Source organism: Microcebus murinus, chromosome 4, assembly GCF_040939455.1.
Source record: "Microcebus murinus isolate Inina chromosome 4, M.murinus_Inina_mat1.0, whole genome shotgun sequence".
NCBI lineage: Eukaryota > Metazoa > Chordata > Mammalia > Primates > Cheirogaleidae > Microcebus > Microcebus murinus.
In genome coordinates, this window is record NC_134107.1 from 23,067,056 (window position 1) to 23,083,120 (window position 16,065).

General features: G+C 59.8%; 1 protein-coding gene across 1 annotated transcript in view; it reads right to left on the minus strand.

Moving 5' to 3' along the window:
- The window catches only part of TSPAN18 (tetraspanin 18), a 177,335-nt gene that overhangs the window by 9,070 nt on the left and 152,200 nt on the right, over positions 1-16,065 (minus strand). Inside the window, exons 5-9 of the mRNA XM_076002015.1 lie at positions 13,317-13,389; positions 10,813-11,007; positions 3,366-3,440; positions 2,140-2,238; positions 1,484-1,666 (exon numbers count right to left, since the gene is read on the minus strand). Of these exons, the coding sequence (XP_075858130.1) occupies positions 1,484-1,666; positions 2,140-2,238; positions 3,366-3,440; positions 10,813-11,007; positions 13,317-13,379 (615 nt within the window). The 5' untranslated portion in view covers positions 13,380-13,389. The remainder of the gene's footprint in view (positions 1-1,483; positions 1,667-2,139; positions 2,239-3,365; positions 3,441-10,812; positions 11,008-13,316; positions 13,390-16,065) is intronic.

Below are 16,065 nucleotides of genomic sequence, written 5' to 3' on the forward strand. Positions count from 1 at the left end.
GGGGAGCGGGGGGCACAGCACTTTCTCTCAAGGATGCGACTCGAGTTGCATGAATCACCTCTGCTCACCTCCCTTTGGCTAGAACTTGGTTACAAGGCTTAGCTGCAAGGGAGGCTGGGAAGTGCAGCCCCTAGCCGGGGAGGAAGGAGTGAATGGGGCTTGGGGACAGCCAGCAGTCTCTGCCATGGTATGGGGAGTCTGAGGTCCAGAGAGGGTGTCTCAGTGCAGGTGACTTAGCAGGTAGCAGCTCAGCCCTGCCTGACATCGAAGCCTAACCCCCACCCCATATCCTGAGCAGCTCCCCATGGCAGGTCTCTGTGACCAAGCCCCCGGGGTAGCTCTCCCTGCCCCCAGCCGCAGTGGCCTGATCCCAGGGGCTTGGTTCTCTCTTTGTATCTCCCCCACAGGGCAGGAATGCAGGACTGCGAGGGGTGGAGGGATGTGGCCCTTGGGGCCTCATGAGCCCTTTGATGAGCCACAGGCAGGTGCAGGGCCGGTGCAGGGTTTGTGGAGCAGCGCTGACGCTGGAAAGAGCCCCAGGAGTCAGACCCCCGCTCACTGCCTCCTCCTCTGGGACTCTGAGAAGCCTGCCTTGTGCCCCCACCCCAGGCCCATTCTAGGCACCATCTGGTTTTATTTTCTTCATAGCAATCATTGCCATGTGAAATTATTACTTTTTATTTGTGCTTGTTCATCATCTCCTTCCTCTAACTCGACTGTGAGCTCTGCAGGAGCAGGGGCCCTGTCTCCTGTCCCCTGCTGTGTCTCTTGCATCTGGAACTCTCCCCTGAGATCCTCGTTAAAGGCCCAATCAAGTGGGGGGGGCCTGGGGTGTGGGCTCAGGTCAGGCTGTTCCACCCCTCCCCCACTCCTGAAAGGGTGGGGCTGGTCAGTGGGAGGGAGGCGGGTCGAGTGCAAGGGCGCTGTGTGTCTCAGGGGTGGGGGCCAAGCCGGGACCTTCTTTCCCCTAGAGGTGGCGCATGCAGGAAGGGACACTTTTCTTCCTAGGCTGAAGTGATGCACACAGGCTACAAGAGGAGCAGAGCGTCTAGGAACTTCTCTGATCTTGGAGGGTAAGGTCGGGGAGACCTGCTCCCTTAGGGTCAGAGGATGCCCTTCATGGCAAATGTGAGCTTCCTCCAAAAGTGAGTGCCCACTGCGCAATTCTGCTTCTGTCCCTCCTCCCCAGACCTGCACTGTCACAAGCTCAGGAAACACTGGAAAACTCCTACTTGCCCCTTAACCCCAGCCAGAATCCCACTCCAGCATGGACCATCTGCCACCCTCATCCTTCCCCACTTTGGAGGGATCGCAGGGGCCTGGATGGAGCCTCCATCAGTCCCTGCCCAGGGGCAGAAATCCCATGCATGGCCATCACCTCCCTGGGATTCCTGGAGTGGCTGCGGACCCTCCGGGTCGGTGTCAACTCCCACCCAGCTCTGGCCACCCACGTCCCAGTGGAGCGGCCCCTGCCTGGCGGTACCTGCTTGTTGAGGAACAGGCTCCTTCCCAGCAGGCACTCCTCCCTGCTCAGCAGGACCCCGTCCCGGCTCTGCGGCTCGCGCCGGCAGCAGGCCTCCGGCACCTCGCCACTGTCCTGCGTCAGGAGTCGAAAGACCGGCGCGAACCTAAAGTCCTCGGGCCCGTTGACCCCGCAGCAGCCAAACTAGGAGGAGGGCAGAGAGAAGGGTCTGTGGGCAGGGCTGGACACGGGGGACGGAGGCCAGCCTCTGCGACAGAGCTGGGACAGAGACCCAGCGTGGGCTGGCTCCACCTGCCTCCCAGGTGACCACGGGAGTCGCTTGGTTTCTCTGGGCCTGCAGTGTCCTCATCTGTTAAACGGGCGTGGTGAACCAACTGCTACTTAGTAGGTACTCAGTAAGCACTCACTGGACACTTGCCGTGGTTATTACCATCAGTGACAATGACTTTTGCTTGAGGGCCCAGGACAGGGGCAGCGAACAGGCTTCGCCCCAAGCTGGGACTGTGGCCAGCGGCCTGCAATGCCGCGTGGATGCTGGTTCTGGCGCCGGGGCCGGGGCCGAGCGCCCTGACTGGTTATTCGTGTCTGGCGCTTGAACACCGGCACCACGGTTTTGAATGCTCACAGCATGCCAGGGGCGAGGGGTGGTCACTCACTGTGATCATGACCGAGTTCCAGGTGGCAGAGAAGACGTCCGTGTCGTTATTGCCCTGGTAGTGCTTGGTGAGCTCCTTGGTGAAGAATTCTCGAGTGAGCTGTGGGGGGGGGCAGAGAGAGAGGGCGGCTGAGACCAGGCAGTGTGGCCCCTCACTCACCTCTCCTTCCCTCTGCTTGGGGGGTGGGGGAGTGAGAGCTAGGGCCTCCGCGTCCTGGTGCCAGGCCTCCTAGGCTAGCTTGGGGCAGGCCCCTTACCCCCAACGTGACACGCACACCCCTCAGCAAACCCAAGGCCAGGGCAGCTGAGACCATGCTCAGCCCGCAGCTCTACCCAGAGGGAGGGCTTATCTCAGTGGAGGTGTGTGCCCTTCCCCCAGCCGTTCCCCAGACAGGGCCAAGCAGAGGCCCCAGGTCCCAGGCTGTGAAGAAGCTACAGTGTGGGGCAGGGACTCTGTATACCCAGTAGCCAGAGATGTCCTTGCAAGCCGGTCCTACTCTCAAAATACTCTCCTGAGGCCTGAACACCCTCCTCCCGCTGCAGTGGAAGGGTGGGGCCCTGGGCGGGCCCAGCAGAGGGAGACCCCCTGGATGCCACCCTCTGCCCTCTGCCCACACGCTGCTGCTGCCCCCTCTTCCTCTCTGTGCCGACTACTTGCCTCCCTGCGCCCCAAGGCCAGTGTGTCCCCTGCCCCTGCGCCCCTCCCCCTCCTGTTCATTCCCAGGCCCCCTTTGGCCATGGTGCCAGCTCTAACTTCAATTCAGGGGTGGGAGATGGTGCCCCAGGTGGCTGAAGTCTCTGGAACAAGGTGGCCTGTGGGGCCAAGTTGCCCAAAGAGGACACCAGCCAGGGCCTTGTCTGGGAGCACCCTGCCGCGCTCCTTCCTACACGGCACACGTTCCAGGGCTGGGTGACAGCCTCTCTGACCATCCTGACTGTCCAACGACTATCACTGGGCTGCCGCTGGGCAAGGTGTGGAAGGGAAGGTTCCAGAATCAGATAGGGGGTTGCACCAGATGCTTTGAGAGCAGAGACCCTTTAAGGGCCTCCTGACTCTGTGACCTTCTGGAAAAGCCCTTGCAGGAAGAGGCTCCCTGGGGTCTCTCTCTGGGCTGCTGGGCCTGGCTGGGCTGGTGAGTCAGGATTTGGGCTGGAAATGCTGGGATGAGGCAGCCCACCCCGTGAGACCCTTGCAGCAGGGGTGGGGGAGCCGGGCCCAGCACTTACATTTTCCCTGAAGATGAAGGCCAGGATGGCCGCTGAGAGCTCCGCCAGGAAGATGATCAGGATGAACAGGAAGAACTGCAGAGAGAGGGGACGGCTCGTGAGCCCCGCGGGCGGGCAGGAAGGGGACAGGGCAGCCACTGGCTTCCATCTGTCACATAACTGACCTGGTATCTAGTACACTGATTTTGTACACTCTGCTGCCATGAGCCAGGCATTTTTCATAACACACATATGAACGATCCATCCTCGGAGTCAACAGGTTGTAATAAAAACATGAAAAAAGCAAACAAATAAATATACCTTCCATGCAAATGGCAGCCCTTAGAGAGTGTGCAGCCTGGACCACCCTACGCAGCAGCCCTTGAAGGAGATCACTGATGAAACCCCTCTGGGCTCCTCCGGGCGGCTCTCCTTCCGTGTGGCCTGTATAAGCCTTGGAATCTGTAGCTCCTTGGGGTCCCCAGCTGGCTTTCCCCGCCTCACCAGCCCAGGGCCACCTCCTCTCTCTGCCCTGCTGCCTCCGGCTCCCACGGGAAGTGCTGAGGCCACGCTGATCTTCAGCAGGAGAGAAGGTGGTGCGACTGCCAAAACCCTAAAACCCAGGGCCAGGAGTCTGCTGTCTGACACAGCCCCTCCGCTCCACTCACTGAACTCCCTGATGTTCCCCAAATTAACCCGGATGCCTCTGGTTTGGGGCCCTTGCAGGCCGTGCTACCTCTGCCAGGAAGGCGCCTTCCCTCCCGGCCCACCAGCTCTTTGTTTTACTGGACGGGGCGAAGCCCAGCCCTCCCCAGGCGGGAGGAAGCCCTGGCTCCCCTGGGCTCCCCACACGACAGGCCCGACTGAGCCACCCGCCCCCCACGCCCCGCACAGTGCTCACTCGGGGACTCGCAGCTGCAATGGGGCTCGCTGCCTCCCCCATGCCCACAGCACGGTGTCGATGCGTGACCATTAGCTGATGAAAGACCCCGTGAGTGAGGGGCCCTCCATGAAGACCTTGCCACCTGCTATGTCTCAGGCCTCGGCTGTCATGGACGCTCTTGTGGGCTAGAGCTGTTGGCAGAAGTGGAAGTGGCTTTGCCTTCATTACTCAGCATTGCTGGTGCCCTTGGCATTTACAAAGTCCGTCGTCACCTCACCCGGAAACCACCAGCAGAGGACGCAATCCCTAGCGCATGCACACAGACTGGCTCTTAAACACCTGGCGGCCGCCCCGATCTGCTCCCTGGGGTCACCGTCCTCGGACCCGCCCACCAGCCCTCGCCGGATGTGCCAGGCTGCAAGGAGGCAAAGGGTGCTGGGCTTGGGCTTCGTGTCGGGACACCTCGGGGGGCTCCTGGCCTGGCGTGATGTGCGACAATCACTCAAACCCCTCAAGCCTCGGTTTCCTCATCAGTAAAGTGGGGGTGCTACCACCCGCTTCCTGGGGTTCCTCGTGGGGAATGATGGCATAACAGATGTGAAAGCGTTTCCCACGCTGCAGACGAGGCCCGGCAGAGCTCGGTGCTGCGGCCGCCACAGCGCGGAAGGCAGGGGACACCAGCCACGTGCAGGCTCCTCTGCGCCCCACTGCCCGGCTCCCGCTGACACTCGGCGCTGGATTCTTCACAGACGCCCTGTGGGTGCTGACGATGCCCTCGGGGTCTCTCTCCTGGCATGTGTGTGCCCCTAGGTCACAGGAAGCTTTCTGTCACTTCATCCCCACCCCGGGGACAGCCGGTCATGCTCTCTCCCCGACTTTTCAGCTCCGCCGTGGCTGTCCCGTGGAGCTCCCGGGTGTCTCCCGACTGCGGGGCCGTGGCCACTTTAGGGGAGCCCAGGACGGATTTGGAGAACGTCCACCAGGACACGGCACAAAACATCCCTGAGGCCTGTCAAATGGGTTGCACTTTTTTAAATGTCCAACCCCCCGTGTGAACAGGGCAGCCGGCCCCGGGTGTGGCGCTGTTCACTCCTCGTCCCTAAGCCGGCGTGCTGGCCTGGCCCCCGCCGTGACATCAAGCCCGGCCCCGTCCCCGGGATGCTCCGCGGGCCGTGAGACTCCCCGAGGGTCTCACCAGGCTCCAGCACAGGCTCTGGTCCTCGGGGGACGCCGGGCACCGGCACCCGCTGCTGCCCCCGGTCCCGGTTCTGTTCCGTTCCCCCTTTTCAGCAGTGGAGGAAACTGAAGCCGCAAAAGGGAAATGGCTGGTCTGAACGGGTGAAGCTGGAAGGGTTCAGAGCAGATCCTGTCCTCCCGTTCAGAGCGCCGAGAGCAGGACAGTGCGGCCAGGGACTGCCTGTCGGCAACGCCTCCGAGCCTAGGGCCGTCCCCACGGTCAGCGGGCAGCCTGCTGGTCCGCGGTGTGGCCTGCCTGGCACGCCCGATGAGGGCGCCTGCCCGGGCCAGACGCTCCGCTCTTTCTGAAGGGCAAGTGACCCTGGGCTGAGGTCGGGGGAGCAGAGTCCCCAACCAGAGGGTGGCCGAGGGGCTCCCGTGCCCAGGGCCAGCTGCCCCGTTGAAACCCTCACAGTCCTCACTTCCGCGAGGCTGGCCGGCTCCCGGGCTGGGCTGCCGCGGGGTGATGTGTCTCCACCTCTCGCTCTCTCCTCCTGTGACGGCGATGGGGGCCCCTGGCGGGAGTCCTGGCACCTCCATCTGGCTGATGATGGATGGTCACCCGGTTCCGCTGCGCACCGCACGCACCCCTGCCCTCTGCCCGCCGCAGCCGCTGGCAGGCCCGCAGGTGGCGAGGAGCAGCCCCGGGCACAGTTTCCGGCCGCAGCCTTGGCTCCGACGGGTATAAATTATGGACGAGGCCGAGCAAGCTTCATGCGCTCTGTACCCACCACTCTGCGGTGTGTGTGCGCGACCCCGGGTGACTTAGCGAGGCTGCAGCGAGAGGGTGCAGGTGGAGTGCCTCTCGCCAGGCGGGCGCGACGTGAGAGCTGCTCGGTGGTTGCTGGGCGCAGGCGCGAGGTGCGGCCTCCCTGAAGACAGAGCAGCACGGGTGTCCTCTGGAAGAGCAGCACTAGCTGCCAGCTACCAAGTACCAGCACTAGCTGCCAGCTACCAAGTACCAGCACTAGCTGCCAGCTACCAAGTACCAGCGCTAGCTGCCAGCTACCAAGCACAGATGGCATAGACGCGTGGACCATGCGGGGTCATTTCATCCCTCCTCTCAGCAGCCCAAGTGTCACCGATGGGGACGGTAACTCTGGGAGGACCAGTACCCGAGCCCGGCTGGCACAGCTGGCCGGGGGCACACCTGGGGCTTAACCACGGGAACGCTGCTGCCAGAACACAGCCTCTTAGCACCACGTTACCTGGAAGCTGTGAGCACCTCTAGGCCTCACGACTTTCTGATGGCCTGCAAAGACACTTGTGGTTCCACACCAATTCTTCCAGTTTTCTGTGTATCAATGCTTATGCGAGCCAGGACAGAGCCAAGAAAAACCTGGGATCATGAACACAACACTATGGCTGGGAAGAAGGTATTATTATCCTCATTTATGATTGAGGAATCTGAGGTTCAGAGGGGTTAAGTAACTGGCCTTAGGTCACACAGCAAGAAAGTGGCAGGGAGGGTGGAACCCAAGCTTTTCTGACTCCAGAGCCCACACTCTTACCCACACCTCTGCTACCCTCTCTCTGCTCCTTCCTTCCGGGCTGTTTATCAGTGCCACTGCGCCGGCACTGTGCTAGGTACTGGCAAACACGTATGTACAAGGCAGGCGCAGTCCCCCTCGTCACGGAGTCTATGTTGCGCTGAAGCATCAGGAGATAAAATGAAATGATGAACCTGGTAACTCACAGACTGGGCACAGTGGGCTCCCCAAGCACAGGGACCGGGGTGCGACCGAGTGTATGGGGGAGTGAAGCACGTGAGTGCAGGGCCGTGGTGGTGACACGGGTAACGATGCCACTTCCGCCAACGTGCCCTCCTCTCGCTCACCGCGGCTGTCTGGGGGCGTCCCTGGGCCCGGCCACTGGGTTGCTCCGCGCTCCCGGGGCTCCCCCGGCCGGGACTTCTCCCAGGGTTCGCATCACTTGCCTGAGACACAGCGGCCGGCCATGCCCAGACCTCTCACTGACAGCACCCCGCTCGGGAGGGAGAAATCGGCGAAGGGCAGAAACTGCTGTCTTGCCTACTCGTGAGCATTTCCAGGCTTTTCTAAGCCATCTGCTGTGGGCAACGTCTGCTTCCCGCTCTCACGTCTAATAAATATTTACAAAATGTACATACTGCATGTGCAATTCAGCTCATTTATCTCTTTTGAATACACTTATCTCTCGTTTACTCTCCTCTTTTCCAATTTAGCATGGCTGTGCTATAAAATATTTTTTTTAAAAATCACAATCTTCAAATCAGTTGGCCAAAAAGAAAAACTCCTTGAGATGCCCAAAGGCAAGCAACTGGGGAAAGGGCTGCCCCACAAATCTACGGGAACAGGCTGGAACCGTCTGTTGTACGCGAATGCCGTAATGTGGATCAACAGGAGTGTTTGGGAAATGGAGCTTTAGATAAATCGGTCGCCAGGTGATTTGGTCATCAGAGTAATTGTCCCTGGGCCCTGTGGGACTGCAGCCTCGGAGCAGAGGGAAGGGGACACCCCGACAGCCCCGTCTCCAGGCTCCTTTCTCCATGGGCTTCCCGGGGTGGCTACAGTGGCTCTCTCCTGGCCCCTCTCAAGACAAGCCTTCTTTCTCCTCTGGTAGGCTAGGGAGGTGGTCAAAGGCTTCTAGAAGGATCCCAGAGGCTGCCAGGGTGAGACTGTGCCTGCTTCCGCTGGCACCACCACACGGCCACCAGGTTCAGGTTAGAAGAGAGAAATGGCTCTTCCTATTTCTTAGGTCGTGAACCTTTCTGAAAAGCTGTCAGGAGCTGTGGTGCCTTTCCCAAAAAATAGTCACACAATCCCCTCCACAACCCCATGTATGCAACACACACATGCACGCTCATATAACACACATGTGCACATACATGTATAACAGGTTCACGTGTATACATAAATGCACCCATGGACATGCAACTTAGGTGTGTATGCACACAATGCAGTGTACACAATGCATGCACAATGCAATACAACATACACACACCAACACATGTGCAACATACGTGCACACTCACACCACAGACTGACGTAACATTTTGCCCATAATTCTATGTGCAATTTGGATTCTCTGAGTCCGTTCCAGGTTAGGAGCCCCTGCACCAGCCTTGGTCTGAGAGACAGGAGAACTGGCTGCAAGTGTCCCTGCCTCTGAGCCACACTGTGACCTCAGGCTTGTGTGTGCTGGGCCTCGAAGAGAGGGGAGGTGTACAGCAGAAGAGGGGAGGGCAGGCAGGGGGAGTTGACAGAGGGGCAAGGAGAGTTCAGGAGAGGGGCAGGGGGAGTTCAGGAGAGGGGCAGGGGGAGTTCAGGAGAGGGACAGGAAACCGTGCAGGAATAGGAAGAAGAGATCAGGAGAAAGACGGAGGTGGAGAGGCAGGGAGACAGAGGCAGTGAGAGAGAAGAGTGGGTGCTACACACAGACAGGCAGAGCAGAGAGAGACGAAGGGACAAGGGAGGGGACGGGATGGGGAGGGCCTCAGTCGGGCTCCGTGGAAAAGACCGGCCTTGCAGCCAGGACGGAGCTCGCTCAGGGAGGACTCTGAGCAAATCTTCTGTCCCTGGGGCTCGGTCTTGTGCTCCAAAAGCACAGGAGAGAGGCTGTCCGCGCGTAGCTGGCAGGTGCGCGGGGAGCCACTTAGCTGGAGGAGACTGGAGAGGCGAGGCCCGGCCAAGAGCACCAGCCCGGCTTCCTGTCTTGGCTTCAGAGCCGAGCCCATTAACAATGGATGAGCCCCTGGGGGCCCAGGCGAGGACGGGAGAGGGAGGCTGGAGTGTCCTGGGACCCACATCCCCAGGCACGACTTTTCCAGGCACAGCTGACACTGCAGCCGGCGTTCTACCAGGGGGCGCTCACAGTTTTCCTTTGTTTCTCTCCGAGTGAAAAGTCCGCGGTGTTTGTGCTGCTGAAGGGCCGATGGACCCCAGGCTCCTTGTCACTCGTTTCTCGCTGCCCTCACTTCCCGTCTGGATGCGGGGCATCTCCCCGTGACTCCAACGGGGGCCGTGCGTTGTGCTCTCATCCGGGGTGGAGGCGGGTGCCAGGTCCCTGTCCCTGGCGCTGCTGGGTGCCGGCTCATCCACAGGGCTGATGCGCCAGCAGCTTCACAAGTAAGCCCGCCGCCTGACCGGCCCAAAGGTCTGCCCTTAACCCCCACCCACCCACGGGGGCGCCTGCAAGCTGGCCCAGCCACACGCGTACTTGTCTAAGCAGAGCTGATTTTGACTGACCCTATAGGAAGACTGGGTTAAGCCCAGAAGTTCTCTGAGTCCTGGGGGCCCACAGGGCCTCTTAGAGGAGAGAAGACCCATCCACCAAAGACAGGAAAGTTTGCAAAAGCCCAAAGGGCCACAGTGCATGGGAGGGCAGAAGACTGGAGAACTAGAGCACCCACTGCCCGTCTTGTTTGGCTCCGATCGACAGGCGAAGGCACTAAAGCCCGGGCGGTACAGAAACCGGCCTGGAGCCCCTCGTCGGACGGCAGGGAGCACGCGCCAACCCAGGCCTGCTGCAGCGCAGCTCGTCCTCGTGGCTCAGCTGCCCCCCGTGCGCCTGTCCACGAGGGAGGGAAGGTGTGCCCGTCCACACCTGGCCCTGCCACACCTTCAGCACCTTATCGACTGCGTGTCCTGTGATGGGAGTTCAGGGACTGAATAAGAAACCGTCAGAGATCAAATCGTCTCTGTTTTAGAACTGGATATCCAAATGAACAATTCATCCAACAGCTGTCGTGGCTATTTTACTAAGCAGTTATATGTTTGAGTTTTTAAATGCAAGCACGGGGAAACACCATGGTTAAGCCAGTGTGGATAGCTGACCAAGCCTTGGAGAAGGCTGGCTGTTCGGACCTGGAGGCCAAGGCCCCTCCACCTGGGGCAGCTTGCCAAACTTCAGGCTCTGGCGGCTGGGGACTGTCCCACTCCTGGAGGACAGTCTGCTTGGCTGAAACCTCACTCTGAGTTCCCCGGAGCGTGGACACAGCCCAGGCGTGCATGGATTCAAGGGCCTTTGCTTGACGTGGGGGAAGTAGCAAACGCTAGCGGGAAGGAGCAGGGACCACCTTGGCAAGAAACCAGCGCCCCATGGCACGGTGCCACGGTGAGCAGAGGCAGCCGGTGGCGGTGCAGGGGCCCCGGCCCAACATCTGTGTCATCCCCTCTGCACCAGCTCCCTGTGGGGCTTCAGGATCCCTGACGGCAGTGAGTGGGGGACCCAGTGACCTCGATGGTGCCTCCTGGCATTGGCAATCTCCAGTCTGGGGAGGACCGGTCTGAATGGAAGCCAGCTAGCAGCTCCTGCCCCCAGCCCCCTGCCCCAGAGCACCCAGGGGTGGGGTGGGGCCGCGGTACTCACGAACAGCAGCAGACACTTGTTCTCGCGGACAGCCCCGCAGCAGCCCAGGAAGCCGAGCAGGAAAAGCAGGCCGCCCATGGCCAGGAGGATGTAGGCGCCCGTGAGGAGCAGCGGGTTGGCGGCCACGATCTCCCGGAAGCCGGTGGGGTCCACCATGACCCAGATGCCAACGCCCAGCAGGCAGGCCCCACCCAGCTGCTCCCGCCAGGCCAGCCGAGGAGCAGGAGGAGAGACAGGCAAACGGAAGGTTAGACACTCCCTACACCCACCGTCCCCCGAGCGGGGCCCCAGGGGCGGAGGCGCTGAGCGCTTGCTTGGTGAGCTGGGCAAACTTCCATATGCGGCGTGAGCCAGTGAGCCCAGCTGCGCCTTGAATTGCCTTGAACTCTTCTAGTCACCTCGACCTGAAGTACAGCATGAGTCCTCTAAACCCAATTTCTGGCCCAGGCCCCACCTGACGACTATGTCATGTAGAGTTTATGTGTCACTTTTACATGCTCTTAAAATGCCAGAGCTGCAAGATTAGGTCATCTAGTCCAACCCTCTTGGAACCAGAGGCCCAGAGAGGGTCGACGACTTGCTGAAGGTCGCACAGCAAGTGCACGGCAGAGCCAGGGCTATATCCCGGCCTCCCTGACTCCAGCCCCAAGGACAGCCGACAAAGGCCCATGATCACGCCCTGAGTGCCTGCACCATCCATGCTACAGTGCAGGAAAACACAGACAAAAGTCATTGTCCTCGTCCTCAACGGGACCTCTCAGTGAGCTTCCGTCCTGAGAGTGGGCTCCCCACTCAAACCCGTCGCTCAAAGGCTTCGGGTTCATGTCTTCGCCAGGATGGCCCAGCTCTCTCCTTGCCTCACTTATCTTTGGAGAGGGGCAGCTTGGTCCAGAAAAAGGGCTGTGCCACTTAATAGCTGTGTGACCTTGGAAAAGTAGCTTCACCTCTCTGACCCTTTTAGCTTCCTCCTACTTAAAAGGAGACTCTAATTCCCATCTCCCAAGGCAACCCCAAGGAAGAAAGGACAGACTGAATGTGAGGGTGTTTAGCAGGTTGCAATAAATATCTGCTCCACTCTTCTCGGGTGCAGACAAGTGTCGGAAGCAGACCTGTCGTGGGGAGAACCCGAGTCTGGCACCACGCATCTGAGCGCTGTGACGTGTCGGCAATCCCTGTGTGGAGGGAGGACTGCCGGCCGGGGCGATGGGGACACTGCTGAGCCTTGGCTTGGCTGAGCAGGTCTGCAGGCTGAGGGGGGCTTTGGGCAAAGGACATTCGTAGGTGCCATTGGGGCTGGGGATGGGGGGAGGCAGAGAGGCCCGTGGGGCCCAGCAGGGGAGAGAGGAGGGAAGACCCGGCAGGACTGGCCAAGGACAGGGTCTCCACTTCTGCCATCTGCTGTGCAGTGTCTCTCTGCCAGTCTCCCACGGGGACAGCTGCTCCTCCTCGATGCTGCTGGGAGCTCTGGGGGTCACCAACTGCATGCTAAGCTCTGCCTCGAGGAGGGCCCAGCCCCATTTTGGGTGGGGACGCTGAGGCTAGGGGAGGAATGAGCTTGCCAGAGGTCACCAGGCTCAGAAAGTGGTTGCCTTGGGTCTAGAATTCAAGTCTGCAGGGCTCTGGGCTCTTTGGGATTAGGAGGCAGGGAAGGGAATCTGAGGGAGCTGCTGAAGTGGACACGAGTGGAGGTTCATTAATCCAGGCCTTGGCTGCACTGAGATCAAAGGTCGAGGCTGGGCTGGCGAGGCCTGCGGGGCCCAGGGAGCTGGGGCTGTGGCTGTGCTCCTGGAGAGGCCCCCGCCTGAGCACAGCCTTCGGTGGGCTGCCGGCAGGGGCTGCCCTGGGTGTGTTCCTTCACCGCCAGGATTGGTAGGATGGACAAAAGGAGCTAAGCTATCATTGCCGACCGCATTCCAGGCACTTTGTAAACTAATCTTGCTTAATTTTCTAAAAAAACCTGTTGAGGTAGGTCATTAACAGATGAAGATACCGAGGGTCAGAGAGGTGAAATGTGTTTCAAATCACACAGCTGGTGAGACTGAGAGCTGGGATTTGGATGCAGGTCTTCCAGTCCCACAGGGGTTTCTAGTTACACCAGGGGGCCACACTGGCCCAGCCCCGCCACCTCTGGCGTCTGGCGTCTGCTCCGGGGTGGGGTGTAAGGCTGGGGAGGGCTCCCTCTTGTCACCCTCTGATCACCCTCACTCCTTCCCCCTGACTCCCCACCAGGGCTCAGATCCCCAGCCTGGCTCGGACTGAGCTTCCCCCTACCCTGGCCAGAGGGGCCGAGCCACTGTGGGGCCGTGTAAAATGCGTCTCCCCCGATGGTGGGCTCTTCGGGGTGGGGCAGGCACTGCTGGGGCCCCCCCTCCATGAGCGCCCGGCTGGCAGGTCCACCTGCCTCTAGCCCTGGCCCCTGTCTCTGCCTAGGACTCGGCTCATGCGACTGTCTCAGGGCAGCAGCCAGCTCTGCCCCCGACCCCGGCAGACCCGGGAACACTTACAAATATGAAGAAATTGAAAACGAACATCAGGTACTTCATGCAGCTCAGACAGTCGCCTTCCATGGTGCTCCGCCTGCAAAACACGAGGCCCAGTCAGTCCTCCCGTCAGGGAGCCCCATCCCAGGAAACCTCGGCCCCTCCCCATGCGGGGCCCAGTGACCAGCCCCACCCTTGCAGCTGGCGGAGGAAGAGGGTGGCAGATACTAGTCGTCTCATGGGGACAGAGATTTGCCGTGTCGGGCTGGAGCTAGGACTGAGAACGCTGCAGCCGGCATGCCTGGGTCTGAGCCCTGACTCTACCATTCGTTCGCTGTGTGACCTTGGGCAAATTACTCCACCTCTCTGAGTCTTGCTCTCCCCAACTTTAAAATGGAGATTAAAAACAACCTTCCTTCTAGCAGTGCTGAGTAGATTAACTGACATAACTCAATAACATGCTTAGCACACGCCTGGCATGCAGTGAGTGCCCAGAGGTGCTGTTTCATGTCATTACTCTACGGCAGGTGTGAGCCTCCCATTCGGTGGAGGAGAAAACTAAGGCTCAGAGCCTGGAGGGACCTGCCAAGGTGCTGGAGCTGCGACCAGGACCCAAGCCTCACAAGCTTCCCAGCACCCCACATGCCCTCCCGCCACAGGACAGACTGGGGCTGTTCCTAAGTGGCGGTGAGGACGGGCCATTGCAGGGAAAATAACCCACCTGGGGGTCCCCCTGCTCCTGGGGCCAACCTCCCCAGGCCCTGACTGCCTCCATCCTGCCACCTCCCTGGGGAACCATCCCTGTCCCCATCTCCCCATGTAAAACTACACCCATGGCAGCAGGGATTAGAGATCCACGCAATGGGTGAGGAAACTGAGGCTCAGGATGAAAAACATCATGTCTAATGTCCCCCGGCTTGTAAGGTGTGAGTTCTCGCGGGGCCAGAACTCAAGCCAGACCTGAGCCCTCTTCGGGTGCCCCATAAGTGGTTTGAGCCTCAGTGACAGGGCTTGGTGCAAAGGGTTCTGGGAGCACGTGTTGGGGCGTGGATGACGCAGGGGAGATGGTGTCTGACCACTTTCTACAGTTTCCACTTCCTCCCCCCGCACGTGGCTGGACGCAGTTTTCTTCATCTACAACATGAGGTTGGTAAGTCTTCCTCAGAGTTGCGGTAAGGCTTATTACTATTAATATTAACAATAGTAAAATGTATATCAAAACATCACCTTGTACACCATAAAGATACACAATTATTATTTGTCAATTGAAAATAAAATAAAATAAATAATCATAACAGTAGCCACATGTGGGCAGCCAGGCCCTGTGCCAGGTGCTTTGCACATACTATCTCATTTAATTCTCGCAATGACCAATGAGGTGTGTACTCTGATTGCCTCCAAGCCTTCCATCAGCCCAGCATGGTGTGCGACGTGTCAGAGGGGTTAAGGGATTAGTCCAGGGCCACACAGCTTGTAGGAGGCAGAGCCAAAGCCCACGTGCGGTGCCTGGCACACGGTGGGCCCGGGGGGAATTGGGGCCCTCCCTGCCCCAAACCGTAATCCAACACCCTCCTCAGCGAGCAGGCCGCGTCCTCATACCATAAAGAACAGAGCTCCCACCCCCTGGCCTGTTCCACCCCTCCCACCCCCAGGCTGCACTTTGGATTGAGCTAGAATGTTGTGAAAGTGCATTTGGATCCATGGAGAGAAAAGCACAAAGCCCGCTGGTGGGAGCAGGCACAGGAACGACTCCTGGCATCGGGGCGTGCACCACACAGGCGCGGAGCCCACGAGGAAGGTCTGCCGGGCACGGCGGCTTTTGATCTGGGTGCTGGCCCTGGGCAGGAGGGCTTTCCTCCCGGCTGCTCTGTGGGTGCGTAAGGCATCTTGAAAAAAGACAGAGCTGGGCAGGGGACGCACAGGGAGGGCCACCGAGCTTCAAAGCTGGGAGGGGAGGACACTCAGAGCCCACTGGGACAATCTCCTTCTTATTTTATTGGGAGGGGAAACCGAGGCACCAAGTCCCCCGGTGATGAACCTGAGGCCGTTCAAAGAGAAAACCATGGGGTGAACCTGAACCAGGGGCTCCAGGCTCCGAGCCTCTGTCCTTCCAACAGCGCCCCAAGGGATCCTCTTAAACTGGGTGGGGGAGAAGGGGAACGCAGGGTTTCCCTGGGCCATCGACCCAAGTCTCCGCCCCTAGGAAGAATACTATTTATTGAGCGTTTACTATGTGCCAGGCCCCGTCCTCAGCACTTCGCATTTACTATTTTACAATAACCTATGACATAAGTACTCTTATCATCCTTATTTTCCAGGGTGTTAACTGAGGCAGACAGCAGCTAGGTGACTGGTCTGAGGTCATAGCGGGTGAAGCCAGGCAGCCCAGCCTGGAAGGGCAGGGCTGGAGTGTGAGCGTGGCGGGGGAGGACTTGTCTGCACGTCCGAGAGCCGTGGCCGAATGCATGAAATGCCGCCTGTGTGCGGAGGCAGAATCCGATGACACCATCCTCTGTTATGGGGCTCCCTGGAGCCCCTTCCGCTCCAGCCCTGCTCCTCCTCTCCCACCAGGACATGGCCACGGCCTCTGGACTGGGACTGGCCCCCACCCCAGCCCCTTCCAACTCCGAGCTGGCCGGCTTCCAGAAGGACCTTTCCACAAAGCACGTCCAACCACATCACTCCCTTGCTGAAGGCCCAACCTCTCTACAGGAGACCAGCCTGCCTCCAGCGTGGACTCTGGGTCCTCCAAGACTCCCCATCACCAACATCA